This window comes from Oncorhynchus nerka, linkage group LG9a, assembly GCF_034236695.1.
Source record: "Oncorhynchus nerka isolate Pitt River linkage group LG9a, Oner_Uvic_2.0, whole genome shotgun sequence".
Classification (NCBI taxonomy): domain Eukaryota; kingdom Metazoa; phylum Chordata; class Actinopteri; order Salmoniformes; family Salmonidae; genus Oncorhynchus; species Oncorhynchus nerka.
Genome location: NC_088404.1, coordinates 45,848,054 through 45,870,853, shown reverse-complemented (window position 1 = coordinate 45,870,853; position 22,800 = coordinate 45,848,054). Strand labels below are relative to the sequence as shown.

General features: G+C 42.8%; 1 protein-coding gene across 1 annotated transcript in view; it reads right to left on the bottom strand.

Moving 5' to 3' along the window:
- The window catches only part of LOC115134408 (transmembrane protein 117-like), a 62,921-nt gene that overhangs the window by 6,000 nt on the left and 34,121 nt on the right, over positions 1–22,800 (bottom strand). Inside the window, exons 4-7 of the mRNA XM_029668340.2 lie at positions 17,096–17,195; positions 15,840–15,937; positions 12,022–12,181; positions 2,048–2,177 (exon numbers count right to left, since the gene is read on the bottom strand). Of these exons, the coding sequence (XP_029524200.1) occupies positions 2,048–2,177; positions 12,022–12,181; positions 15,840–15,937; positions 17,096–17,195 (488 nt within the window). The remainder of the gene's footprint in view (positions 1–2,047; positions 2,178–12,021; positions 12,182–15,839; positions 15,938–17,095; positions 17,196–22,800) is intronic.

The following is a 22,800-nucleotide window of genomic DNA, read 5'->3' as shown; positions in this document are numbered from 1 at the left end:
ACTGTTGTTTACGAAGCATACAAAAAAATCACATTTGATTTGATTGAGGCACATTACACCTCAGCAAGGGGGAAGAGGATGTCAGAAACAAGGACTGCTGGTGGGATGAAAAAGACATGTTACAACAGGTGTATCTGATCTCTTTTCATCTTAGTGTCATGGTGCAACCAGCTGGCCAGATGGAGAGTGAAAACATTTCAATAATAGTGGTATACCTCTATACCATCTAAATCAATTGGGCAGATATAGTGCATTCGGGAAAGTATTCAGACCCTTTGACGTTTTCCACATTTTGTAACAGTACAGCCTTATTCTAAAATGCATTAAATAGTTTTTTTCCCCTCATCAATCTATACACAATACCCCATAATGAAAAGCAATTTTTGCTGTTGTTGTAAATTTAGCAAATTTCTTAAATACAATAAACTGAAAATTCACATTTACATAAGTATTCAGACCCTTTCCTCAGGATTTTGTTGAAGCACCTTTGTCAGCAATTACAGCCTCGAGTCTTATTGGGTATGACGCTACAAGCTTGGCACACCTGTATACAGGTATTTGTTTTTCTCATTCTTCTCGGCAGATCCTCTGCACAGCTATTTTCAGGTCTCTCCAGATATGTTCGCACCAGTCTGATGTCCTGAGTGCTCTGGAGCAGGTTTTCATCAAGGATCTCTCTGTACTTTGCTCCGTACATCTTTCCCTCGATCCTGACTAGTCTCCCAGTCCCTGCCGCTGAAAGTGGCCAGACGGCCCACAGCTTGATGCACTGGTTTCCTCCGGACGTGACGCTTGGCATTCAGGCCAAAGAGTTCGATCTTGGTTTCATCAGACCAGAGAATCTTGTTTGTCATGGTCTGAGAGTCCTTTAGGTGCCTTTTGGCAAACTCCAAGTGGGCTGTCATATGCCTGTTACTGAGGAGTACCTTCCGTCTGGCCACTTTACCATAAATGCCTGATTGGTGGAGTGCTGCAGAGATGGTTGTCCTTCTCCACATAGAAACTCTGGAGCTTCCTCAAGAGTGACCATCGGGTTCTTGGTCACCTCCCTGATCAAGTCCCTTCTCCCCCGATTGCTCAGTTTGGCCGGGTGGACAGATCTAGGAAGAGTCTTGGTGGTTCCAAACTTCTTCAATTTAAGAATGATTTGAGGCCACTGTGTTCTTGGGGACCTTCAATGCTGCAGAAATGTTTTGGTACTCTTCCCCAGATCTGTGCCTCCACATAATCCTGTCTCGGAGCTCTACGGACAATTCCTTCGACCTCATTTCTTGGTTTTTGCTCTGACATGCACTGTCAGCTGTGGGACCTTATATAGACAGGTGTGTGCCTTTCCAAATCATGTCCAATCAATTGAATTTACCACAGGTGGACTCCAATCAAGTTGTAGAAACATCTCAAGGATGATCAATGGAAACAGGATGCACCTGAGCTCAATTTTGAGTCTCATAGCAAAGGGTCTGAATACTTAATAAACTATTTCTGTTTTTATTTTTAATACATTTGCAAAAATGTCTAAAAACCTGTTTTCGCTTTGTCATTATGGGGTAATCGCTGCCAAAGGTACTCCTGAGTCGTGCAGCCGTCCAAGGCACTGCATCTCAGTCCTAGAGGCACCACTACAAACCCTGGTTTGATCCCAGGCTGTATCACAACCGGCCATGATTGGGAGTCCCATAGGGCAGCGCACAATTGGACCAGCGTCGTCTGGGTTTGGCCGGGGTAGGCTGTCATTGTAAATAAGAGTTGGTTCTTAACTGACTTGCCTAGTTAAATAAAGTTTAAATAAAAATAAATAAAAAACAAAGTACTGACTAAAGGGTCTGAATACTTATATAAATGTCAATTTTCAGTTTTTTTGCATTTAAGAAATTAGCAACATTTTCCAAAAACCTATTTTCACTTTGTCATTATGGGATATTGTGTATAGATTGACGAGAATTGTATTTTATTTAATACATTTTAGAATAAGGCTGTAACGTAACAAAATGTGGAAAAAGTATAGTATGTTTTGTATGTAATACATGTTGCTTGGTAATGTCCGTACCTGTGATATGAATGTGGTACTCCTCTTTGAAGATGCTCTTGCACACAGGAAGTTTGAACTTGAGCTGTGTGGTGGACATGCCAGGCAGGTTCATATCAAGGTCGCCCATGAACTGAGGGAACTCCCAGTCCTGAAAACACATCCCAATAGACTATATTTTATTTATGGTTTATTTGAATAGGGACAGGTACAAACACATGAACACATTGCATACGACAGGAAAAGGAGTACCGAGCACACCCCCATTCTCATTGATGGGGTTGTAGTGGAGCAGGTTGAGAGCTTCAAGTTCCTTGGTGTCCACATCACCAACTAACTAACATTGTCCAAGAACACCAAGACAGTTGTGAAGAGGGCATGACAAAACCTATTCCCCCTCAGGAGACTGAAAAGATTTGGCATGGGTCCTCAGATCCTCAAAAGGTTCTACAGCTGCACCATTGAGAGCATCCCGACTGGTTGCATCACTGCCTGGTATGGCAACTGCTCGGCCTCCGACCGCAAGGTGCTACAGAGGGTAGTGCGTACGGCCCAGTACATCACTGGGGCCAAGCTTCCTGCAATCCAGGACCTCTATACCAGGCGGTGTCAGAGGAAGGCCATAAAAATTGTCAAAGACTCCAGCCACCCTAGTCATAGACAGGTCTCTCTGCCAAGCCATAAGACTCCTGAACATCTAATCAAATGGATACCTAGACTATTTGCACTGCCCCCCCACCCCCTCTTTTACTCCGCTGCAACTCTCTGTCATTATCTATACATAGTCACTTAAATAATTCTACCTACATGTACAGTTGAAGTCAGAAGTTTACATATACCTTAGCCAACTACTTTTAAACTCAGTTTTTCACAATTCCTGACATTTAATCCTAGTACAAATTCCCTGTTTTAGGTCAGTTAGGATCACCACTTTATTTTAAGAATGTGAAATGTCAGAATAACAGTAGAGAGAATGATTTATTTCCTTCATCACATTCGTAGTGGGTCAGAGGTTTACATTAGAGGTCGACCGATTAATCGGAATGGCCGATATGTTTTTTTTCACCTTTATTTAACTAGGCAAGTCAGTTACAAACACATTCTTATTTTCAATGATGGCCTAGGAACGGTGGGTTAACTGCCTTGTTCAGGGGCAGAACGACAGAGTTTTACCTCGTCAGCTCGGCGATTCAATCTTCCAACCTTACGGTTAACTAGTCCAACGCTCTAACCACCTGCTTTACATTGCACTCCACGAGTAGCCTGCCTGTTACGCGAATGCAGTAAGAAGCCAAGGTAAGTTGCTAGCTAGCATTAAACTTATCTTATAAAAAACAATCAATCAATCATAATCACTAGTTGACACATGGTTGATGATATTACTAGTTTATCTAGCGTGTCCTGTGTTGCATATAATAGATGCGGTGCGCATTCGTGAAAAAGGACTGTCATTGTTCCAATGTGTACCTAACCATAAACATCAATGCCTTTCTTAAAATCAATACACAAGTATATATTTTTAAACCTGCATATTTAGTTAATATTGCCTGCTAACATGAATTTATTTTAACTAGGGAAAATGTGTCAGGGTATATGCAACAGTTTGGGCCGCCTGGCTCATTGCGAAATAATTTGCCAGGATGTTACGTAATTATGACATAACATTGAAGGTTGTACAATGTAACAGCAATATTTAGACTTATGGATGGCACCCGTTAGATAAAATACAGAACGGTTCCGTATTTCACTGAAATAATAAACGTTTTGTTTTCGAGATGATAGTTTCCGGATTTGGCCATATTAATGACCGAAGGTTCGTATTTCTGTGTGTTATGTTATAATTAAGGCTATGATTTGATAGAGCAGTCTGACTGAGCGATGGTAGGCAAAGCAGGCTCATTAGCATTCATTCAGATAGCACTTTCGTGCATATTGCCAGCAGCTCTTCGCAATGCTTTAAGCATTGCGCTGTTTATGACCTCAAGCCTATCAACTCCCGAGATTAGGCTGTAACCGATGTGAAATGGCTAGCTAGTTAGCGGGGTGACCGCTAATAGCGTTTCAAACGTCACTCGCTTTGAGACTTGGAGTAGTTGTTCCCCTTGCTCTGCATGGGTAACGCTGCTTCGAAGGTGGTTGTTGTCGATGTGTTCCTGGTTCGAGCCCAGGTAGGAGCGAGGAGAGGGACGGAAGCTATAATGTTACACTGGCAATACAAAAGTGCCTATAAGAACATCCAATAGTCAAAGGTTAATGAAATACAAATCATATAGAGGAAATAGTCCTATAATTCCTACAATAACTTCAACCTAAAATTTCTTACCTGGGAATATTGCAGACTCATGTTAAAAGGAACCACCAGCTTTCATATGTTCTCATGTTCTGAGCAAACTTAAACGCTAGCTTTCTTACATGGCACATATTGCGCTTTTACTTTCTTCTCCAACAATTTGTTATGGGCTTTGTTATGGCCACTCCAATCCCTTGACTTTGTTATCCTTAAGCCATTTTGCCACAACTTTGGAAGTATGCTTCCATTTGGAAGACCATTTTGCGACCAAGCTTTAACTTCCTGACTGATGTCTTGCTGATGTTGCTTCAATAAATCCACATAATTTTCCTGCCTCATGATGCCATCTATTTTGTGAAGTGCACCAGTATCTCTGCAGCAAAGCACCCCCACAACATGAAGCTGCCACACCCATGCTTCACGGTTGGGATGGTGTTCATTGGCTTGCAAGCCTCCCCCTTTTTCCTCCAAACATAATGATGGCCATTATGGCCAAACAGTTATATTTTTGTTTCATCAGAACAGAGGACATTTCTCCCAAAAGTACGATCTTTGTCCCTATGTGCAGTTGCAAACCGTAGTCTGGCTTTTTTATGGTGGTTTTGGAGCAGTGGCTTCTTCCTTGCTGAGTGGCCTTTCAGGTTATGTCGATATAGGACTCATTTTACTGTGGATATAGATACTTTTGTACCGGTTTCCTCCAGCATCTTCACAAGGTCCTTTGTTGTTGTTCTGGGATTGACTTGCACTTTTCGCGCCAAAGTACGTTCATCTCTAGGCGACAGAACGCGTCTCCTTCCTGAGCGGTATGACGGCTGCGTGGTCCCATGGTGTTTATACTTGCGTACTATTATTTGTACAGATGAACGTGGTACCTTCAGGCGTATGGAAATTGCTCCCAAGGATGAACCAGACTTGTGGAGGTCTACAATTTTTTTTCTGAGGTGTTGGCTGATTTCTTTAGATTTTCCCATGATGTCAAGCAAAGAGGCACTGAGTTTGAAGGTAGGCCTTGAAATACATCCACAGGTACACCTCCAAATGACTCAAATGATGTCAATTAGCCTATCAGAAGCTTCTAAAGCCATGACATCATTTTCTGGAATTTTCCAAGCTGTTTAAAGGCACAGTCAACTTAGTGTATGTAAACTTCTGACCCACTGGAATTGTGATACAGTGAATTATAAGTGAAATAATCTGTCTGTAAACAATTGTTGGGAAAATGACTTGTGTCATGCACAAAGTAGATGTCCTAACCGACTTGCCAAAACTATAGTTTATTAACAAAAAATGTGTGGAGTGGTTGAAAAACGAGATTTAAGTGTATGTAAACTTCCGACTTCAACTGTACATATTACCTCGACTAACCGGTGCCCCCACACATTGACTCTGTACCAGTACCCCCTGTATATAAGCCTCGCTACTGTTATGTTACTGCTGCTCTTTAATTACTTTATCCTTTTATTTCTTATTCTTATTCATATTTTTTTAAACTGCATTGTTGGTTAGGGGCTTGTAAGTAAGCATTTCACTGTAAGGTTGTATTCGGCGCATGTGACGAATCACGTTTGATTTGATTTGATACACAATCATCCAAAGCTTTGCACCCTACTGTGTCTAGCTCCCGCTCATTTTCAACAACCATCCCAGGAGGCCATCTGATCAGAAGTCTTTCATAGTGACAGCTTTTACTGAAGTAAAACAACACACATCATGTAAGACCAAGCATAAAATCAGAGACAACAATACATTATGTTCCAAAGTGAACAATAGGGATTTCTTTTCATGGTACTTGCTAGGGATTCAGGAGAGTTGTCTATTGATGGGCAAGGTACCACAGAGGTCAAAAGCCTAACTGAGAGCTGCAGTGCACAGTGTGTTTACAGGGCCCTGTACTGTGCCTTTGTGCATTGGGGGTTCCTCATGTCAAAACACATCACAAACCACTCAATACAGACATCACGAACCACTCTGTGCCTCCTAAGTCCCTGATTGGGAAAAGTCAATAAAGACTCTACAATGTAAGATCAATGAAATATGCCGAAGATAATGTCTGGGAAGAATATGTGTGTTGAACAGACAGAGAAACATGCTGTACGTCTTAGATAACCCGAAGACACACACAGATCTTTCTTTTTATGCATAACGGCCTTTTCTTCGATCATGACAGTATAGCATAAACTTAATGGAGTTGTTTAAACTAAATATTCTTAATTAACTGCTTCCATAGACTTTTTTTTGTTTACTCAACTTTTAGGTCAAAGTGTTATCTGAACTTATAATTTTTTGTTGGCCCAAAGTTCTGTCTACTTAAAATTATGCGTTTGCTCAAATTGTCTCATATGTTCATTCAATTATAAATTATTATTTGGGCATCTTACCAAAAAAATGCTGTGGAATTAGTTACACACACACACAGTGCTTTTATCATACGACTTTTCAACTTACATATTTGACACACATGATTACATTGTGTATGTTCATATACATATAGAAATTAATATTCAAGTTGTCCTCACCTGGGATTTGAACTCAAAACATTGTGGTTCACAGCATTCCAATCTTTCTCCTACTCCACCACATATGTGTCCATATCTGACTTGACCTGTATTGCTACACTTTGCACTTCAAATAAAATCTCAGCTCTGTTAAAAGTACACCCAAGAATAATTATTTTCTTTATCATAGTGATTAAGGAGTAACATAAAAAAAACTAAAATTGCTTAAATAAGTCAATTGAATCAATGAATAGAGAATAGTCAGATTAATTGACAGGGTTGGGTAGGATACTTTCTAAATGTAATCCGTTACAGTTACTAGTTACCTGTCCAAAATTGTAATCAGTAATGTAACTTTTGGATTACCCAAACTCAGTAACATAATCTGATTACATTCAGTTACTTTTAGATTACGTATATATGTTACCAAATGAATAATTCATCTATTGCAGGATAAATCAATGTTAAAGTTGAAACAGCTGGCCATATATGGATGTAAAATTTTACTTTATGTGTTGGTTCGATTTTTAATGTGAAGATATCATTTAAAAGTCGATCAGAATTCTAGTCATTCCAATAAATGTCATACACCTTGATCTTCAAGAATAGGACTTCTTTTTTATCAGCATGGATTAGATTGAGCAATAAAAGCCCTACATTTATTCCATAGGCTGGGATCCGCACTATGCAGCTGTTGCAAGATCACATTTTTCACTGGCTGTCCACTGGATTCAAAACCAATGATTGATAGGCAGCTTAAGTTTCTTGAATTCAACCATTATGGGGTTCAAATACACATTTAGATTTGTAAACAGCCGTCCACAAAACCAAAAAATCCATAAATCGAAAATAGCTAAATCAGAGAGTAGACGTATGATTTACATCAATGTGCTATGTAGTAAGTGATATCCGTATCGCCGTAGACTACACCACTGCTGTCGTCCTTACTTCCTAGCGTTTATTCTAATTGAATAATCGTTGGATGCCGACAGCAGTCGCACCATTGGAAGAAATGTTTGACTGTAGCCTACAACAGCCTATTCCTGCTCTTTTCCTGCGATCCATCAAACCATTTGGTGTGTCATCATAGTGGGCTCTGGTCAGACTCGAAAAGGTGGAACAAACTTAAACATGCACCTTTTTTCAATGCTGATTTGAATGTCATTGAGAAAACAGAGAAGTGTCAAAGAATTATTTTCGCAAACATCCTTTCTGAATTTAAAAGTAATACTCAAAGTAATCTAGTTTTTCAAAAGTATCTGTAATCTGATTACAATACTTTCGTTGGTAACGATTACAGTTACCCTTTTTTGTAATGTAACGGATTACTCCCCAAACCCGTTAACTGATAATTGCACAGACATGGTGGTGTAGCAGGAAGATTGGAATGCCATGAATCAAGAGGTAGTGAGTTCAAATCCCAGGTGAGGATAATAATGACTGTATAAATGAATGTGCACAATGTAATCATGTATGTCAAATATTGAAAACATTGTATGTTAAAAGCACTGTTTGTGTGTGTTTAACCAGTTCCACAGACTTTTCAGTTAAGATGTACAAATAATCATTTCCAGTTGAATGAACATATGAGACAACTTAAGCAAACACATCATATTAAAATTGACTGAATTTTTGCAAAAGTTTTCTCAAGATGTAGCTAAGTTTAGCTAAGTTTGGGCAACACATTATTTGTTTGTTCAGGTAACACTTGGACCAAAAAGTGAGTAAACAAAAAAAAAAGGGCTGTGGAAGCAGTTCGCTTACTTAATAATATTTTTTTGAAACAACTAGATTTGTGGGTGTTCTTTTTTATTGATAGTTATTTAACTAAACAGCAGCCATTTTCAATACTTACAAATGGATGACCTTTTCATATGTGAGTATATGAATATAGATATCCCCCCTAGATATTAATTAGGCCTTCCACTTACTCATGTATACTTGTTTCCTGATACAGTCCCACTAATAAGGATGACATGTAAGCAATGTGCCCCCTCACATGAAATAATAAGTCTCTAGGACATAAACAGTGAGCATGCACGCAACACACACATAGACGTGCACGCACACACCACACACTCACACACAAGTCTTTAAGTCTGCAAAGTTACACACACACACCTGGGAAAAACACGGAAAAATATACTAGACTATCAAATACCCAAATAAAAGCCTTGCAAATCTCCATCAGCTGGGAGGTAAATCCAGCCCAGTCCGTTAATTGTGTCTGTTAATTTCTCATGGAGGTGCGAGATTAACTACCAGCCACAACACGCCTACATGAAGGTGAATGAAGCCATTTGGAATGATGTGGGTCGGAATGGCGGAAGGAGGAGTAGAGAGGTTTTTATTGACTATGCCACAATAGAGTGCAATGACAGCAGGCCTCAGGTCCTTGTGAGCGCTAACGGTTATTTATTGAAACCATAAAATAACCCTAGTAAACGTGCGTGCTGTACACAGCGCAGAAAATGAGAGAGGGCTAGCAATCATAAACAAAGGCATCTGAATGAGAGTGAAATACAGCCCAGCGGTGGAAAACAGGAGTGTGATTGGTGAGTAGTTGGGTACTGGCTGGGACTAGAGAGTCAAATGAGGAAGTCACATGATGGAGACTGCAGTAGTCATATGGGATGATGTCTGAGGCAGGAGATGGGATCTCCAACTGACAGCTGGCGGAACAAACTGGTCACTACGCATTAGCCCGTTTCTGAGAACAGAGGAGACACCAGTGAAAAGTGAAGCCTATTCAAAGACTAAACATGATACAACGAATAAAACTTGAAACAACGAGAGAAACGGCCATGTTAATCAGAAATAAGTCATTCAACAGTTGACTATGTAATACGTTATTTAAATATATCAACTGAATGACTGAGGTGAGCAATAACAGGAAATAACGATTTAGTAAGTTATTGTATGCTACATATAAATCATTGTTTACTAATCATCATAGCCCTGTAAAAACAAGAATTGTGCCATAACCACAGGTATCGACTCTGAAGAGTAAGGGAAACTGAGGTATTTAATTTGTATCTATTTAACTAGGCAAGTCAGTTAAGAACAAATTCTTATTTACAATGACGGCCTACCCCGGCCAAGCCCGACGATGCTGGGCCAATTGTGCGCTGCCCAATGGGACTCCCCATCACGGCCTACCCCGGCCAAGCCCGACGATGCTGGGCCAATTGTGCGCTGCCCAATGGGACTCCCCATCACGGCCTACCCCGGCCAAGCCCGACGATGCTGGGCCAATTGTGCGCTGCCCTATGGGACTCCCCATCACGGCCTACCCCGGCCAAGCCCGACGATGCTGGGCCAATTGTGCGCTGCCCTATGGGACTCCCCATCACGGCCTACCCCGGCCAAGCCCGACGATGCTGGGCCAATTGAGCGCTGCCCTATGGGACTCCCCATCACGGCCTACCCCGGCCAAGCCCGACGATGCTGGGCCAATTGTGCGCTGCCCAATGGGACTCCCCATCACGGCCTACCCCGGCCAAGCCCGACGATGCTGGGCCAATTGTGCGCTGCCCAATGGGACTCCCCATCACGGCCTACCCCGGCCAAGCCCGACGATGCTGGCCAATTGTGCGTCGCCCTACGGGACTCCCCATCACGGCCTACCCCGGCCAAGCCCGACGACGCTGGGCCAATTGTGCGCTGCCCAATGGGACTCCCCATCACGGCCGGATGTGACACAGCCTGGATTTATTAGACAATAATGTGTACAGTCATCCATGAGAAGCTACTATTTATTTATTACATAAAACATATGGAAACAGACAATTAAGGGCTACTAGATATTAGACTATGTAATCCTTTAAGCAATAAGAAAGTGGATAAAATATGTCTATTAAACATAAGTAGAAGCCTGGCTGAATTAGGCTTGAGTTCCAAACCACCCAGTCTGTATTTGGCTTGAGGCTACTGTGTTGAAAGCCTTCTCTCCTTGAAACACCGCTATGCATTTTCTACCCAGACAAATGCATTTGCATATTCATGAGTATGCCACTGACAAACACTTTATTGATGTATAGGCTCCTGTGGGATGGAGGGATGGAGGACATTGAGTGGAAAAAAGGAAAGAAAACATGAAATGTTATGAGTCATCATTAGAAAAGTCCTGGGTTCACATAAGAGGAGAGCACGGGTAAGTCCTTAGCTGAAGCCTGGCCGGATGGAGGGATGGCCGAATGGAGGGATGGCCGGATAGAGGGATGGCCGGATAGAGGGATGGCCGGATAGGGGGATGGCTGGATAGGGGGATGGCTGGATAGAGGCATGGCTGGATAGGGGGGATGGCTGGATAGGGGGATGACTGGATAGGGGGATGACTGGATAGGGGGATGACTGGATAGGGGGTGGCTGGTTACGGGGATGGCTGGTTAGGGGGATGGCTGGTTAGGGGGATGGCTGGTTAGGGGATGCCTAGATAGGGGGATGGCTGGTTACGGGGATGACTGGATAGGGGGATGGCTGGTTAGGGGATGGCTGGTTAGGGGGATGGCTGGTTAGGGGGATGGCTGGTTAGGGGGATGGCTAGATAGGGGATGGCTAGATAGGGGGATGGCTGGTTAGGGGATGGCTAGATAGGGGGATGGCTAGATAGGGGGATGGCTGGTTACGGGGATGACTGGATAGGGGGATGACTGGTTAGGGGGATGGCTGGTTAGGGGGATGGCTAGATAGGGGGATGGCTGGTTAGGGGGATGGCTAGATAGGGGATGGCTAGATAGGGGATGGCTAGATAGGGGGATGGCTAGATAGGGGGATGGCTAGATAGGGGGATGGCTGGATAGGGGGATGGCTAGATAGGGGGATGGCTAGATAGGGGGATGGCTGGTTCGGGGATTGCTGGTTAGGGGATGGCTGGTTAGGGGGATGGCTAGATAGGGGGATGGCTGGATAGGGGGATGGCTAGATAGGGGGATGGCTGGTTAGGGGGATGGCTAGATAGGGGGATGGCTAGATAGGGGGATGGCTGGGTGGATGAGGGGTAGAGATATAAATCAGAAGCAGCTGTGGGTGTGTAGTCATGCAGGCTCTGACTGATCAAACGTCTCCCTCTCTCGCTCTCTCAACCCAGTGCCGCAGTGCCCCTGTGACTGAGGGAGGGGTGAGGATCGGGAGAGATAAAGGGAAAAAAAGAGGGGGAGAGTAATGGAGCCCAGCTAGTTTTTAATTGGCCATGGGGGAGCCCCTACCTGCATGACAATGAGCAGGTCAAAGACCAGGATGAAGGAAGCCAGGAAGGCCCTGGAGACCTCGTCGCTAGGCAGAAAGCCGCGGTTCAGGTTGTCCCAGCTGATCCAGTCAGTACTGATGACCAGCAACACCACCGACGTCAGAGTGATCAGGACCGTCCTGGAGGAGTGAAGAAGTAGAATTGCATTAGTTTCCTGTTAGTCACGTGGGTCACTCCACAGATTTGCTAATTACCACTTTATTAGTCCATTTGTTACAGTGGACAACGATACATATGTCTTCTGCTCATTTCTCTAAAGTACACAACATCAACACTATAATAAGAGGAGCTCATCATAGGTATATGTAAATATTGACATTGGTTACTAATTCTCTTAGGTATCATTTTATGTTTATCTGTGTGTTATTGACTTTGGATTGAGCAAAACTCTATATTTTGCTCTTCTTTGTACTTGTTTCAATGTCATTCAGTAATTATTACGTTGGTGTTGTGTGGGTTGTTCCATCCCCATGGTAACTGGCTGCATTGCAGATAGCTAGCGCCAAGCCATATCATGTTTCAAATATTGTTTTTTTTTACAATTCTAAAGTGAATTATTTTTGGCACTGTTATTGTGATTTACCAAGATTAATTGTTGAACAATTTCAAGATACATTCCTTAACATATTCATCAATCATACTTTCTCCTCAGTATTTGAGATGATGGCTCGTCAGAGTACAAATTGATTGTGACTGTCAGACTGGAGGCATCCATCAACAAGACAAAGGCTTCCAGAGTAGCCACTGAGACTACAGGTATCTCCCTTGCATCCTAATACAGGAACAATCACTTGAAGCGTGTGGTTTTTAACTTCAACGTATTAGTCATTCATACGTATGAAGAGTTTAATTCCAAAACTCAATATATACATTTTCAGAAATGTTGGTAAATGAGCTTTTATTGTTTAAAGAAATGATGAAAGATATTGGTGAGTTTTTCACTATCTAATCATGACATGGGGTTGTTCAATGACAGACATGTACAGTATTTGTTTCAAATCTATCACTTGACAGTTCGATTTCAGAGAGACAAATTATCATGGTTTTTTTTGCAAAACGATCCGCCTACATCTCAGAGAAATAAGTAGAACTGCAGTCAAATGTAAAAAATAACTAAATTGTGTATAAATGTAACTTCTGTGGTGGAAGAAAAAAATCACTAAACAGGAAATAATCACCCACAAAACACAGGTGGGAAAAGGCTACCTAAGTATGATTCTCAATCAGAGACAACGAATGACACCTGCCCCTGATTGAGAACCATACCAGGCCAAACACAAAACCACAACATAGAAAAAAGAACATAGACTACCCACCCCAACTCACACACTGACCAAACTAAAACAAAGACATAAAGGAATTAAGGTCAGAACGTGACAGTACCCCCCCCCCCCATCTGTATCATTTATTTGCCTTACAGAACTGTTCGTTTTTTCACTTTGCTATTTTGTTTGAGTGTTTTGATAAATAAAAATCATGAACACTTACCGCGCTGCGCTTTGGTCCGATCCTCATTCTGACGAGAGATGTTACACATCTAAAATCTATTAATTAAAAATCACTCCGACAATACCACACTGTTTCAACAGTGTTGATGTTTTTACATAACATTAGCTCAAATATCCCTGTCCCTGAAATGACCCTAGTGTCCTCTAGCCTGTTCAATAACCACTAGAGCATTTGGGGCATAGAAAAGGGCATCAAGCTGTAATGTTTGACTGGCAGTAACGAACAACATTCATGTTGACCAGGTGGAGTGACCGTGTGATATACAGTTGAAGTCGGAAGTTTACATACACCTTAGCCAAATACATTTAAACTCAGTTTTTCACAATTCATGTCATTGAATCCTAGTAAACATTCCCTGTCTTAGGTCAGTTAGCATCACCACTTTATTTTAAGAATGTGAAATGTCAGAATAATAGAATGATTTATTTCAGCTTTTATTTATTTTATCACATTCCCAGTGGGTCAGAAGTTTACATACACTCAATTGGTATTTGGTAATATTGCCTTTAAATTGTTTAACTTGGGTCAAACGTTTCGGGTAGCCTTCCACGAGCTTCCCACAATCAGTTGGGTGAATTTGGCCCATTCTTCCTGACAGAGCTGGTGTAACTGAGTCAGGTTTGTAGGCCTCCTTGCTTGCACAAGCTTTTCTATAGGATTGAAATCAGGGCTTTGTGATGGCCAATCCAATACCTTGACTTTGTTGTCCTTAAGCCATTTTGCCACAACTGTGGAAGTGTGTTTGGGGTCATTGTCCATTTGGAAGACCCATTTGCAACCAAGCTTTAACTTCCTGACTGATGTCTTGAGATGTTGCTTCAATATATCCACATAATGTTCCCTCCTCATGATGCCATCTATTTTGTGAAGAGCACCAGTACCTCCTGCAGCAAAGCACCCCCACAACATGATGCTGCCACCCCCGTGCTTCACGGTTGGGATGGTGTTCTTTGGCTTGCAAGCCTCCCCCTTTTTCCTCCAAACATAACGATGGTCATTATGGCCAAACAGTTCTATTTTTGTTTCATCAGACCAGAGGACATTTCTCCAAAAAGTACGATCTTTGTCCCCATGTGCAGTTGCAAACCGTAATCTTTTTTATGGTGGTTTTGGAGCAGTGGCTTCTTCCTTGCTGAGCGGCCTTTCAGGTTATGTCGATATGGGACTCGTTTTACTGTGGATATAGAGACTTTTGTACCTGTTTCCTCCAGCATCTTCATAAGGTCCTTGTTGTTCTGGGATTGATTTGCACTTTTCACACCAAAGTACGTTCATCTCTAGGGGACAGAACGCGTCTCCTTCCTGAGCGATATGATGGCTACGTGGTCCCATGGTGTTTAGACTTGCGTACTATTGTTTGTACAGATTAACGTGATACAGTGAGTTATAAGTGAAACAATCTGTCTGTAAATAATTGTTGGAAACATTTTTTGTGTTATGCACAAAGTAGACTTGCCAAAACTATAGTTTGTTATCAATACATTTTTGGAGTGGTTGAAAAACAAGTTTTAATGATTCCAACCTAAGTGTATGTAAACTTCCGACTTCAACTTCCACTGTATCTAGGCCATTGATCGCTCCCTTGTGATGAGCATTATTGGACACAGTGTAACAGCTTGATCGGGTCATATCCCTTGCTCTGGCTCAGTGAGGTGTGTGTGTGTGTGTGTGTGTGTGTGTGTGTGTGTGTGTGTGTGTGTGTGTGTAAAGGCAGAGGTATAGCTAGCCCTGTGACCTTGTTATGTCCATTGATTTCCTCTGCCTGTTTTTCTAATTAAAGGTGCTGACACTGAGCGGAGGAAGATAAACAGCCCTATTGACTGTGTGTAAACCCTAGAGGTTAAGAGCACCCACACACACATGAACCCTAGCACCCACACACACATGAACCCTAACACCCACACACACATGAACCCTAGCACCCACACACACATGAACCCTAGCACCCACACATGAACCCTAGCACCCACATGAACCCTAGCACCCACACACACATGAACCCTAGCACCCACATGAACCCTAGCACCCACACACACAAACCCTAGCACCCACACACACATGAACCCTAGCACCCACATGAACCCTAGCACCCACACACACACACAAACCCTAGCACCCACACCCACACACACACACAAACCCTAGCACACACACACACACACACACACACACACACACACACACACACACACACACACACACACACACACACACTGATTGTGCTCAGAGGCAGCATATTGTATGCATTAGACTGGAGACAGAGCCTACCAGAAGAGGATTATCCTGTGATTGCCTTGTTTCCAGAACCTTCTGGCAGCTTTGCCCCAGTCTGGGTAGTGCTGGTCCTGGAGCATCATGTCAGTGACCTGGGAAAGACCCATAAACGAACATGCTGTGGGTTGCCAGTACAGCATTAAGACTAAACTCAAACTGAGATGGCATTTTCAGTAATCCTGAATTGTTGGATTGATCTCTGAATGAAGCTCAAATATTAAAATCACAGAATTCTGACACTCGTAGACAAGGAATGGAATGAGATTGTGTTATTTCGTTCTGAATACAGTGTCAAAATAGATGGTTAGAATTTGCCCTTCTGCATATGGAACTCTGCAATGGAATGGCATAATCAATTCAAATGGCATTGCATTGTTTATATTCCTATTCCATACAGTCAATCATTAAAAGTAATATAAGTTATTTTCTTGGATCAAAGACAATTTACATTTTAGAGGATTGTATGCACAACTACGCAAATCCAGACTTTCGGAGAAGGTACTTCATTGAGGCGAGGGTACATTTTGAATAGGCCACATCTCCTTCTATCAGATAAAGTGGAGAAGGATTTGGTTGAGAAAAATCAGGTAAATCTTTCTGGCATGAGCAGTGTTGCAAAAACAGCCATTTCCTGCTCACTCATCTAGCGATGACACATTCTGAAATATCTGTTCTGTCGAGGAGAAGGAGACACAGAGGTCGTCTTGAAAGTGCCTCGTTGAATTAATCGAATGTAAAAACCCAGAGAGTAATGTCTAGATTCAGCAGTTTGCCTTGCCCGTCCTTGCTCTAACTCCCTCTTCCCCTTCTATATCCCCCCCGCTCCCCCCCCCTCTCTCTCCCTCTACCCCTCTCCTCCATATCTCCTCCCTCTCTCCGCAGTGTGTACAGTGGAATACTAATGGAAACTCTGAGGAAGCTTGTCAAGTTTTCTCCCCGTGGGTGTTGTGTCAAACTCCTTTCTCTTCCTCCACAGGCAGTCCTATCCCAGATCCCAGCGGAGCTCCATCCCCTCTTTATGTTGACAAATGAACAGGGATGGGCTGGTGTTGAGACACCCCTCACTGTCTCTCCTCTGCTCGACTCTACTCCTCGCTGTGCCCGCTATGTCTCTCTGTGTTTCCTGTGACCTCGCACTCTCTCTGTTCTGTTCCTGGTGCTAAGGGTGTAAAAGACACATTCCACTATCTTTGTACTTATATTCTACTTGCTGCTAATCAGTTTTGGGCTACTACAGATTGTTCTCTCACCATCCACGCAGTCACAAAGTCCCCCATCCACGTCCCCACTGCTGCAATCTTCATGAAGCTCTCGTTCCTGATACCCATGTACTCTGTCACCATGTGAGGCCTAGGAAGAGAGAGATATATATAGAGGGGGGGGGGGGAGAGATAGAGACAGGGGCAGAAAGGTAAAGGAGAAGAAAAGAGAGCGGTAGAGGAGGGAGAGAGGAAATGGAGGAGAGTCAACAGAAAATAGGAGAAACAGAAAATGGGCACTGTGGCTGCTAAGTGTCATGATGCTAACTGTCAGATCCCATCCATATCAAGCTGGCCCTGTGAAAACAGTGTGGCAGGCAGCTCTACCTTCAAGGGGCCCTCAGGGTTGTAAACAATTTACACTGAACTGCTGTGAAATTTATTCAGCAATACCATTCATTTGGCCCTAATCTACCTCCCTAATTTTTATGAATTTTCTTTCCATTTAGTAAATTCGTACCAGTGTCTATGTGAATTTAAATCAGCATTATCCAAAAGCATGAGACGGACACCCTTACTTGGCGACCGGCACCATCCCTGATACACAGGGCGCGGAGGAAGCCATTTAAGGTATACGGTTAGTCTTTGGAGCAGGGAAAATGATGGCATGCATTCGCTAGAGTCCTAGTTATCCATCCTATATCTCCTCTTGTAGGTAAAGACGGGATGGGAGGCTTTTGTTCAGGGACTTCAGTCATCTTCCACTGGGAGAAACTGGGTCACAAACCTTGTCTATGCAACCATCTACCCGCTGCTCCTGAAAGAGGAGAAGAAAAGGGGGATGAGGGAGGGAGGGAGGGTGTTTGATCTCCTGGCAGCGTCTTAGAGGCGGTGGATCAGATGAGCCTCCTCCCTCTCCTCCCCCCCACAGGTCACTGCCTCATGAATAGAATAGATGGGCTGGCATGAATATGGCTCTGTAGGTTTTCCAACGGGTCGTAGTCAATAGCTCCAATCACCCTTGTTTGGCTCTGTGGCTGTTTTCCAACCTGCCACGTAGTACCCACTAAATATTTCTTAGGCTATGTGGACAGAAGCATCTGGAAAATGACAACCACACCTGTTTTATTTTCCTGTGCATTTATTTCACATGTTATCAGTGTTTACAGTGACTGTACATAGACATTGGTTTTGTGAATGAAAATACAACGGGCCACACTTAACCAACTCTCAAACCGGTATAGGATTATCCCATTATATCCTATTAGGCAGAGCTTAGGCAGGTTTAAATGAAAGCTAATAGGCATTAATTTCCAAGTAATCATAATTGCTCCTCCCTTTTCTCACCCATTCACTCACAATTCCCCTTATTAACAAAGAATAATAAAGACCAGAAAATGGACCTGGGGCTGAACTGCCATTATTAGCTATGGAAAAACCACTAAACCCAAATGGCACTTGTTTTCTTCTGCTGTTTTCTTCTGCAGTCATGAAAACGAGCTGGTTTTGAAAAATACTGTTAGGCAGCGGTATAAATGATAGGTTGTGGTGTCATGTCTTCCTAGCCATGACTTTGTCACACTTTTCATACTGCGTATGCTCTGTGTAGCTTGGGCGGGTGTCTTCCGAAGTTTAATGAGATGAAAAGAGTGAAAATGCTACTGTCCTGTTTCAAGTGTCTCCTGTAAATCTATTACAAACCACTGACCCCAAATAGCACCTGTTTTCTTGGCCCTGTATAGATCATCTCTGTCTCTGTAGTCATGAGCACAGGCAGTTTGTTAAAAAAAAATACAATTAAGCAGATGTATTAAGGGTATAAAATAAATCATATGGCATCAATAATCTATTCATTAGGCCTCTGTGACAGGGCTTCATTAATGGAAATGTGAGGGGAATGGGTGACTTATCACCTTGCTTTGCCTGGGGAAGAATGGGAATTTATACCTGGATTAAGTTAGTTAGATGCTCAGCAGCTTGTCCCCGGTCCAGTTGCCTAGGAGATCCCACAGGGAGTTGTTTACCTGCCGCAAAATTATAATCGATTGACCTGGAAACGCTGTCTAGCCCCAGCTTAGCCTTAAAGGGCCATTGCAGACGTTTTTATCTCAATATCAAATCATTTCCCGGAAACAATTAACTACCTTACTATGTTTTCAATTATGCCAAAAAGAAGCAATTTCTCAAGCAAGAATTTTAGGACTGTCTGGGAGGGCTCCAAGTGGGGAGGGGAAAACCGAACATTGGCTGTTAGACTATTGGCAGAGAGGTTTGTAACTCTCTTTCTTATTGGTCTAATAACTAGTTTACCACATGGTGATGTCACCAGGCAGGCTAAAACTCCATCCCACCAAAACAGGCTGAAATTTCAGGCAGTCTTTTCAAACTGCTCTTACACTAAAAATTCCATTGTCAGCATTTTCACAGTATTATTCCAACCTCATAGTGTGGAAATATATATATATTCAGTATTCAAAGTATTCACACCCATTGACTTTTTCCAAATTTTGTTGTGTCCCATCCTGAATTTAAAATGGATTAAATTTAGATAAACATTTTTAGAGAAAACACTGTACCTCTCTCCACCTCCTCCTCCGTTATCTAATCGGTCAGACCTTGCACCTCTTCTGCCAGGCAGCAATGCTTTATTTCTTTGGTAAGCAGAAGAGCACGCAGGAAGAGTTTTGGGAATCTTCTCTCAGCGTGATTAAAGGCAGCACTTTCTGACTTATTCATGCTCGCTGAAAATGTGATGGCCTGCAAGACAGATTACCTAATGAGAGGGTTGAAGGCAGAGGTAGAATATCAGTACACTAGCTGCCGTACCCCCCCCCCCCCTTCCCTGACACACATGTAAATATTGTACTATACATTTGTTGAGTGCCTGTAATTATTCTATTCTATTAAGCTGAATTTTTTCTTATTACTATTGTTGTCACATTCGAGGGGGAACCTGCAAGTAAGCATTTCATTGTACTGTGTACGCCGTAAACTTGAATTGACTAGACTTGACTAATCAGATCCGAAATGGCTCCCTCCTGGTAGAGCATCAGTACTGTAGCTACCATGAATAATCAGATCCAAAATGGCTCCACGTGAAACATCAGCACAGTAGTTCCGTGAATAATCTGATCCAAAATGGCTTCTATGGCTCAAAGCAGTGCACCAGTTACGTCTCAATCTACCCTCTCTATCGAATGCAATTGGGTTTCTAAGACATCACTGTGATAGCTTGTACCCCACTGAGTCAGCAAATATCGCCTGGCCTTTCCTTTCTCTTCCCCGCTCCTTCTATCCACCAGTTTCCCAGCTTGTTTCTTCTGCTTGTGTTCTAAATCTCATGGCTAGTGACCCTTTAGGAAGCTGGCAGGTGTGTAGCCTCTGAAAGCCTTGGGGGTGTCTAGCCTTCTCCAGTACACAGATATGGCATTGAATCCCATGTCATCCACATTGAGATGTTTTCTTGTGTCCTCTGGGTGTACAGTACATAAGAGCACACAGTACACATCGTTGGGGACTGGAGAATGGTAAACCTAATCGTTAACAGAAGAACATAAAGCTGTCATGTAGGGCCTCTACTATCACTAAATCAAAAGAATCCATCACCCTCTTTTTTTAGTCAGAGCGACATGAGCCCACATATTAAACTTCCTCCAGATAGAGTTATCTAGTCTCTTATCCCTGCACTGGCTCATACAGTGGGAGTGAATTACCAGCAGGCACTTTGCAGGCCACCACCAGTATCTGTCCACTGTATCAGTTTTCCATTACACTAGTCCTAAATCAAGTCTGCTAGTCCCAGAAGCAATGCATCCACTTGACTTGGCCTTTACATGGTTAGAAGTGATAAAACACACACACACACACACACACATACACACATGCATGCATACGCAAACAAACACACACGTACACACGCACACACATACACACAAAATCAACTGTGAAAGATTTGATGAAAAATTATTGCTTGTCGATGCATTAAAATGTTTCAAATGTTGATAAAAAAGTTTCAAGTTGTTTGATGTCCCTCAAGGGAATATTGGTTCTGTGTGTGGAATTTAGACATTTTAGTGAAAGTTTAAAAAAATATATATTTTATGGAAAATTGTCAAAGAATTTATGGCACAGTCCTTGCAAAACTGCACAGACACAAACTGACACTGTGTTAGGCTTTTCCCATTTGCAATTCCCAATGGACGTCCTGACACAGTTGTCAAGGTTACTGCGTTGTTCTGTTGACAGTAGCTGTCTGTATGTCTCTGAATGAGGATGACCTGTTAGAAGCCAACTCCCAGTGAGGCCCATCCCTCTGTCCCAGATAACAGCAGGCGAAGCTGAGCTGATAATGCTGAGGTAATGCCAGAACTGTCTGTCTCTGTGGTAGAATCTGTAACCTCTTTCAAATCAAATCAAATTGTATTTGTCACACGCGCCGAATACACCAGGTGTAGACCTTTACCGTGAAATGCTTATTTACAAGCCCTTAAACAACAATGCAGTTTTAAGACAAATAGGAGTTAAGAAAATGTTTTACTAAATAAACTAAAGTAAAAAACAAAGAAAAGAGCAACAATAAAATAACAGTAGTGAGGCTTTATACAGGAGGTGCCGGTACAGAGTCAATGTGCGGGGGCACAGGTTAGTCCAGGTAATTGAGGCAATATGTACATGTAGGCAGAGGTAAAGTAGGTAGCGGTTAGAGCGTTGGGCCAGTAACCGAAAGGTCAAATCCCCGAGCTGACCAGGTAAAAATCTGTCGTTCTGTACAAGGCAGTTAACCCACTGTTCCTAGGCCGTCATTGTAAATAAGAATTTGCTCTTAACTGACTTGCCTAGTTAAATATATATATAATTATTTTTTAAAGTGACTATGCATAGATAATAAACAGCGAGTAGCAGTAGCATAGGTAAGGGGGGAGGGGGTCAATGCAAATATACCCTCAGCTAAAATAATAAACACTTGTGCTACTACAAACAAATCTGTTTTATAGGTGTATGTGAGAAAGAGAGAAAGAGAGTAATAGTGAGAGTTTGTGTGTTTTATTTACCACAACAACATGAGCAGCAGTTCATGGTGCACACTTAGCATCGAGGTCTCGCCACCCCCTGGTCATGGTCATGTTTGCACAGTCACGCCGCCAGTACTCCGGGAATCTCTCCCATCTCTCTCAGTGCGATCAACAGGAGGGAACATAAATACCATTACATGCCATTTATTCTGCCTTTTAAATAAGACTCTGGCATTACGCCCACTCAGCTAGACAGACAGACAGACAGGGCCTTGCACAGAGGAACACAGAATGATGGTGGTGAACAGAGACAAGGCTCTTATGTGTCGCTATAACCCTGCTCAGTCAAGTGGGTGGCTGCAGTCATCTGCCTCTAGTCCCTTCATCCCCCTCCCCCTCCCTCTAAAGGGTGAGGAGAAAAAGAGCCACGCAGCCCCCCCCCCCCCCCCCTTCCGTCCCATGCAGTGGTGTCGCCTGGCTCCAGCAGGGTCCCCGCTCATCCACATTAGGCATGATTAATGTGAGAGGAGCCACACACTGGGCTGTCTTAATCCAATAACACTGCCTAATTAGGGCCTGCTCTCTACCGGTAATGGTGGCGTAAGATGTCAGAATGGGATTGGGCGGCGTGACCGAGCGCCGGTGAAGGGCATCAAACTCCCTAGGCGGTCACACTCCTCTGCTTTCATGCAAACAGCTCCCTAATCTGAAAGTTACATTAAAAAAGGTAACGCTTCATTTCAA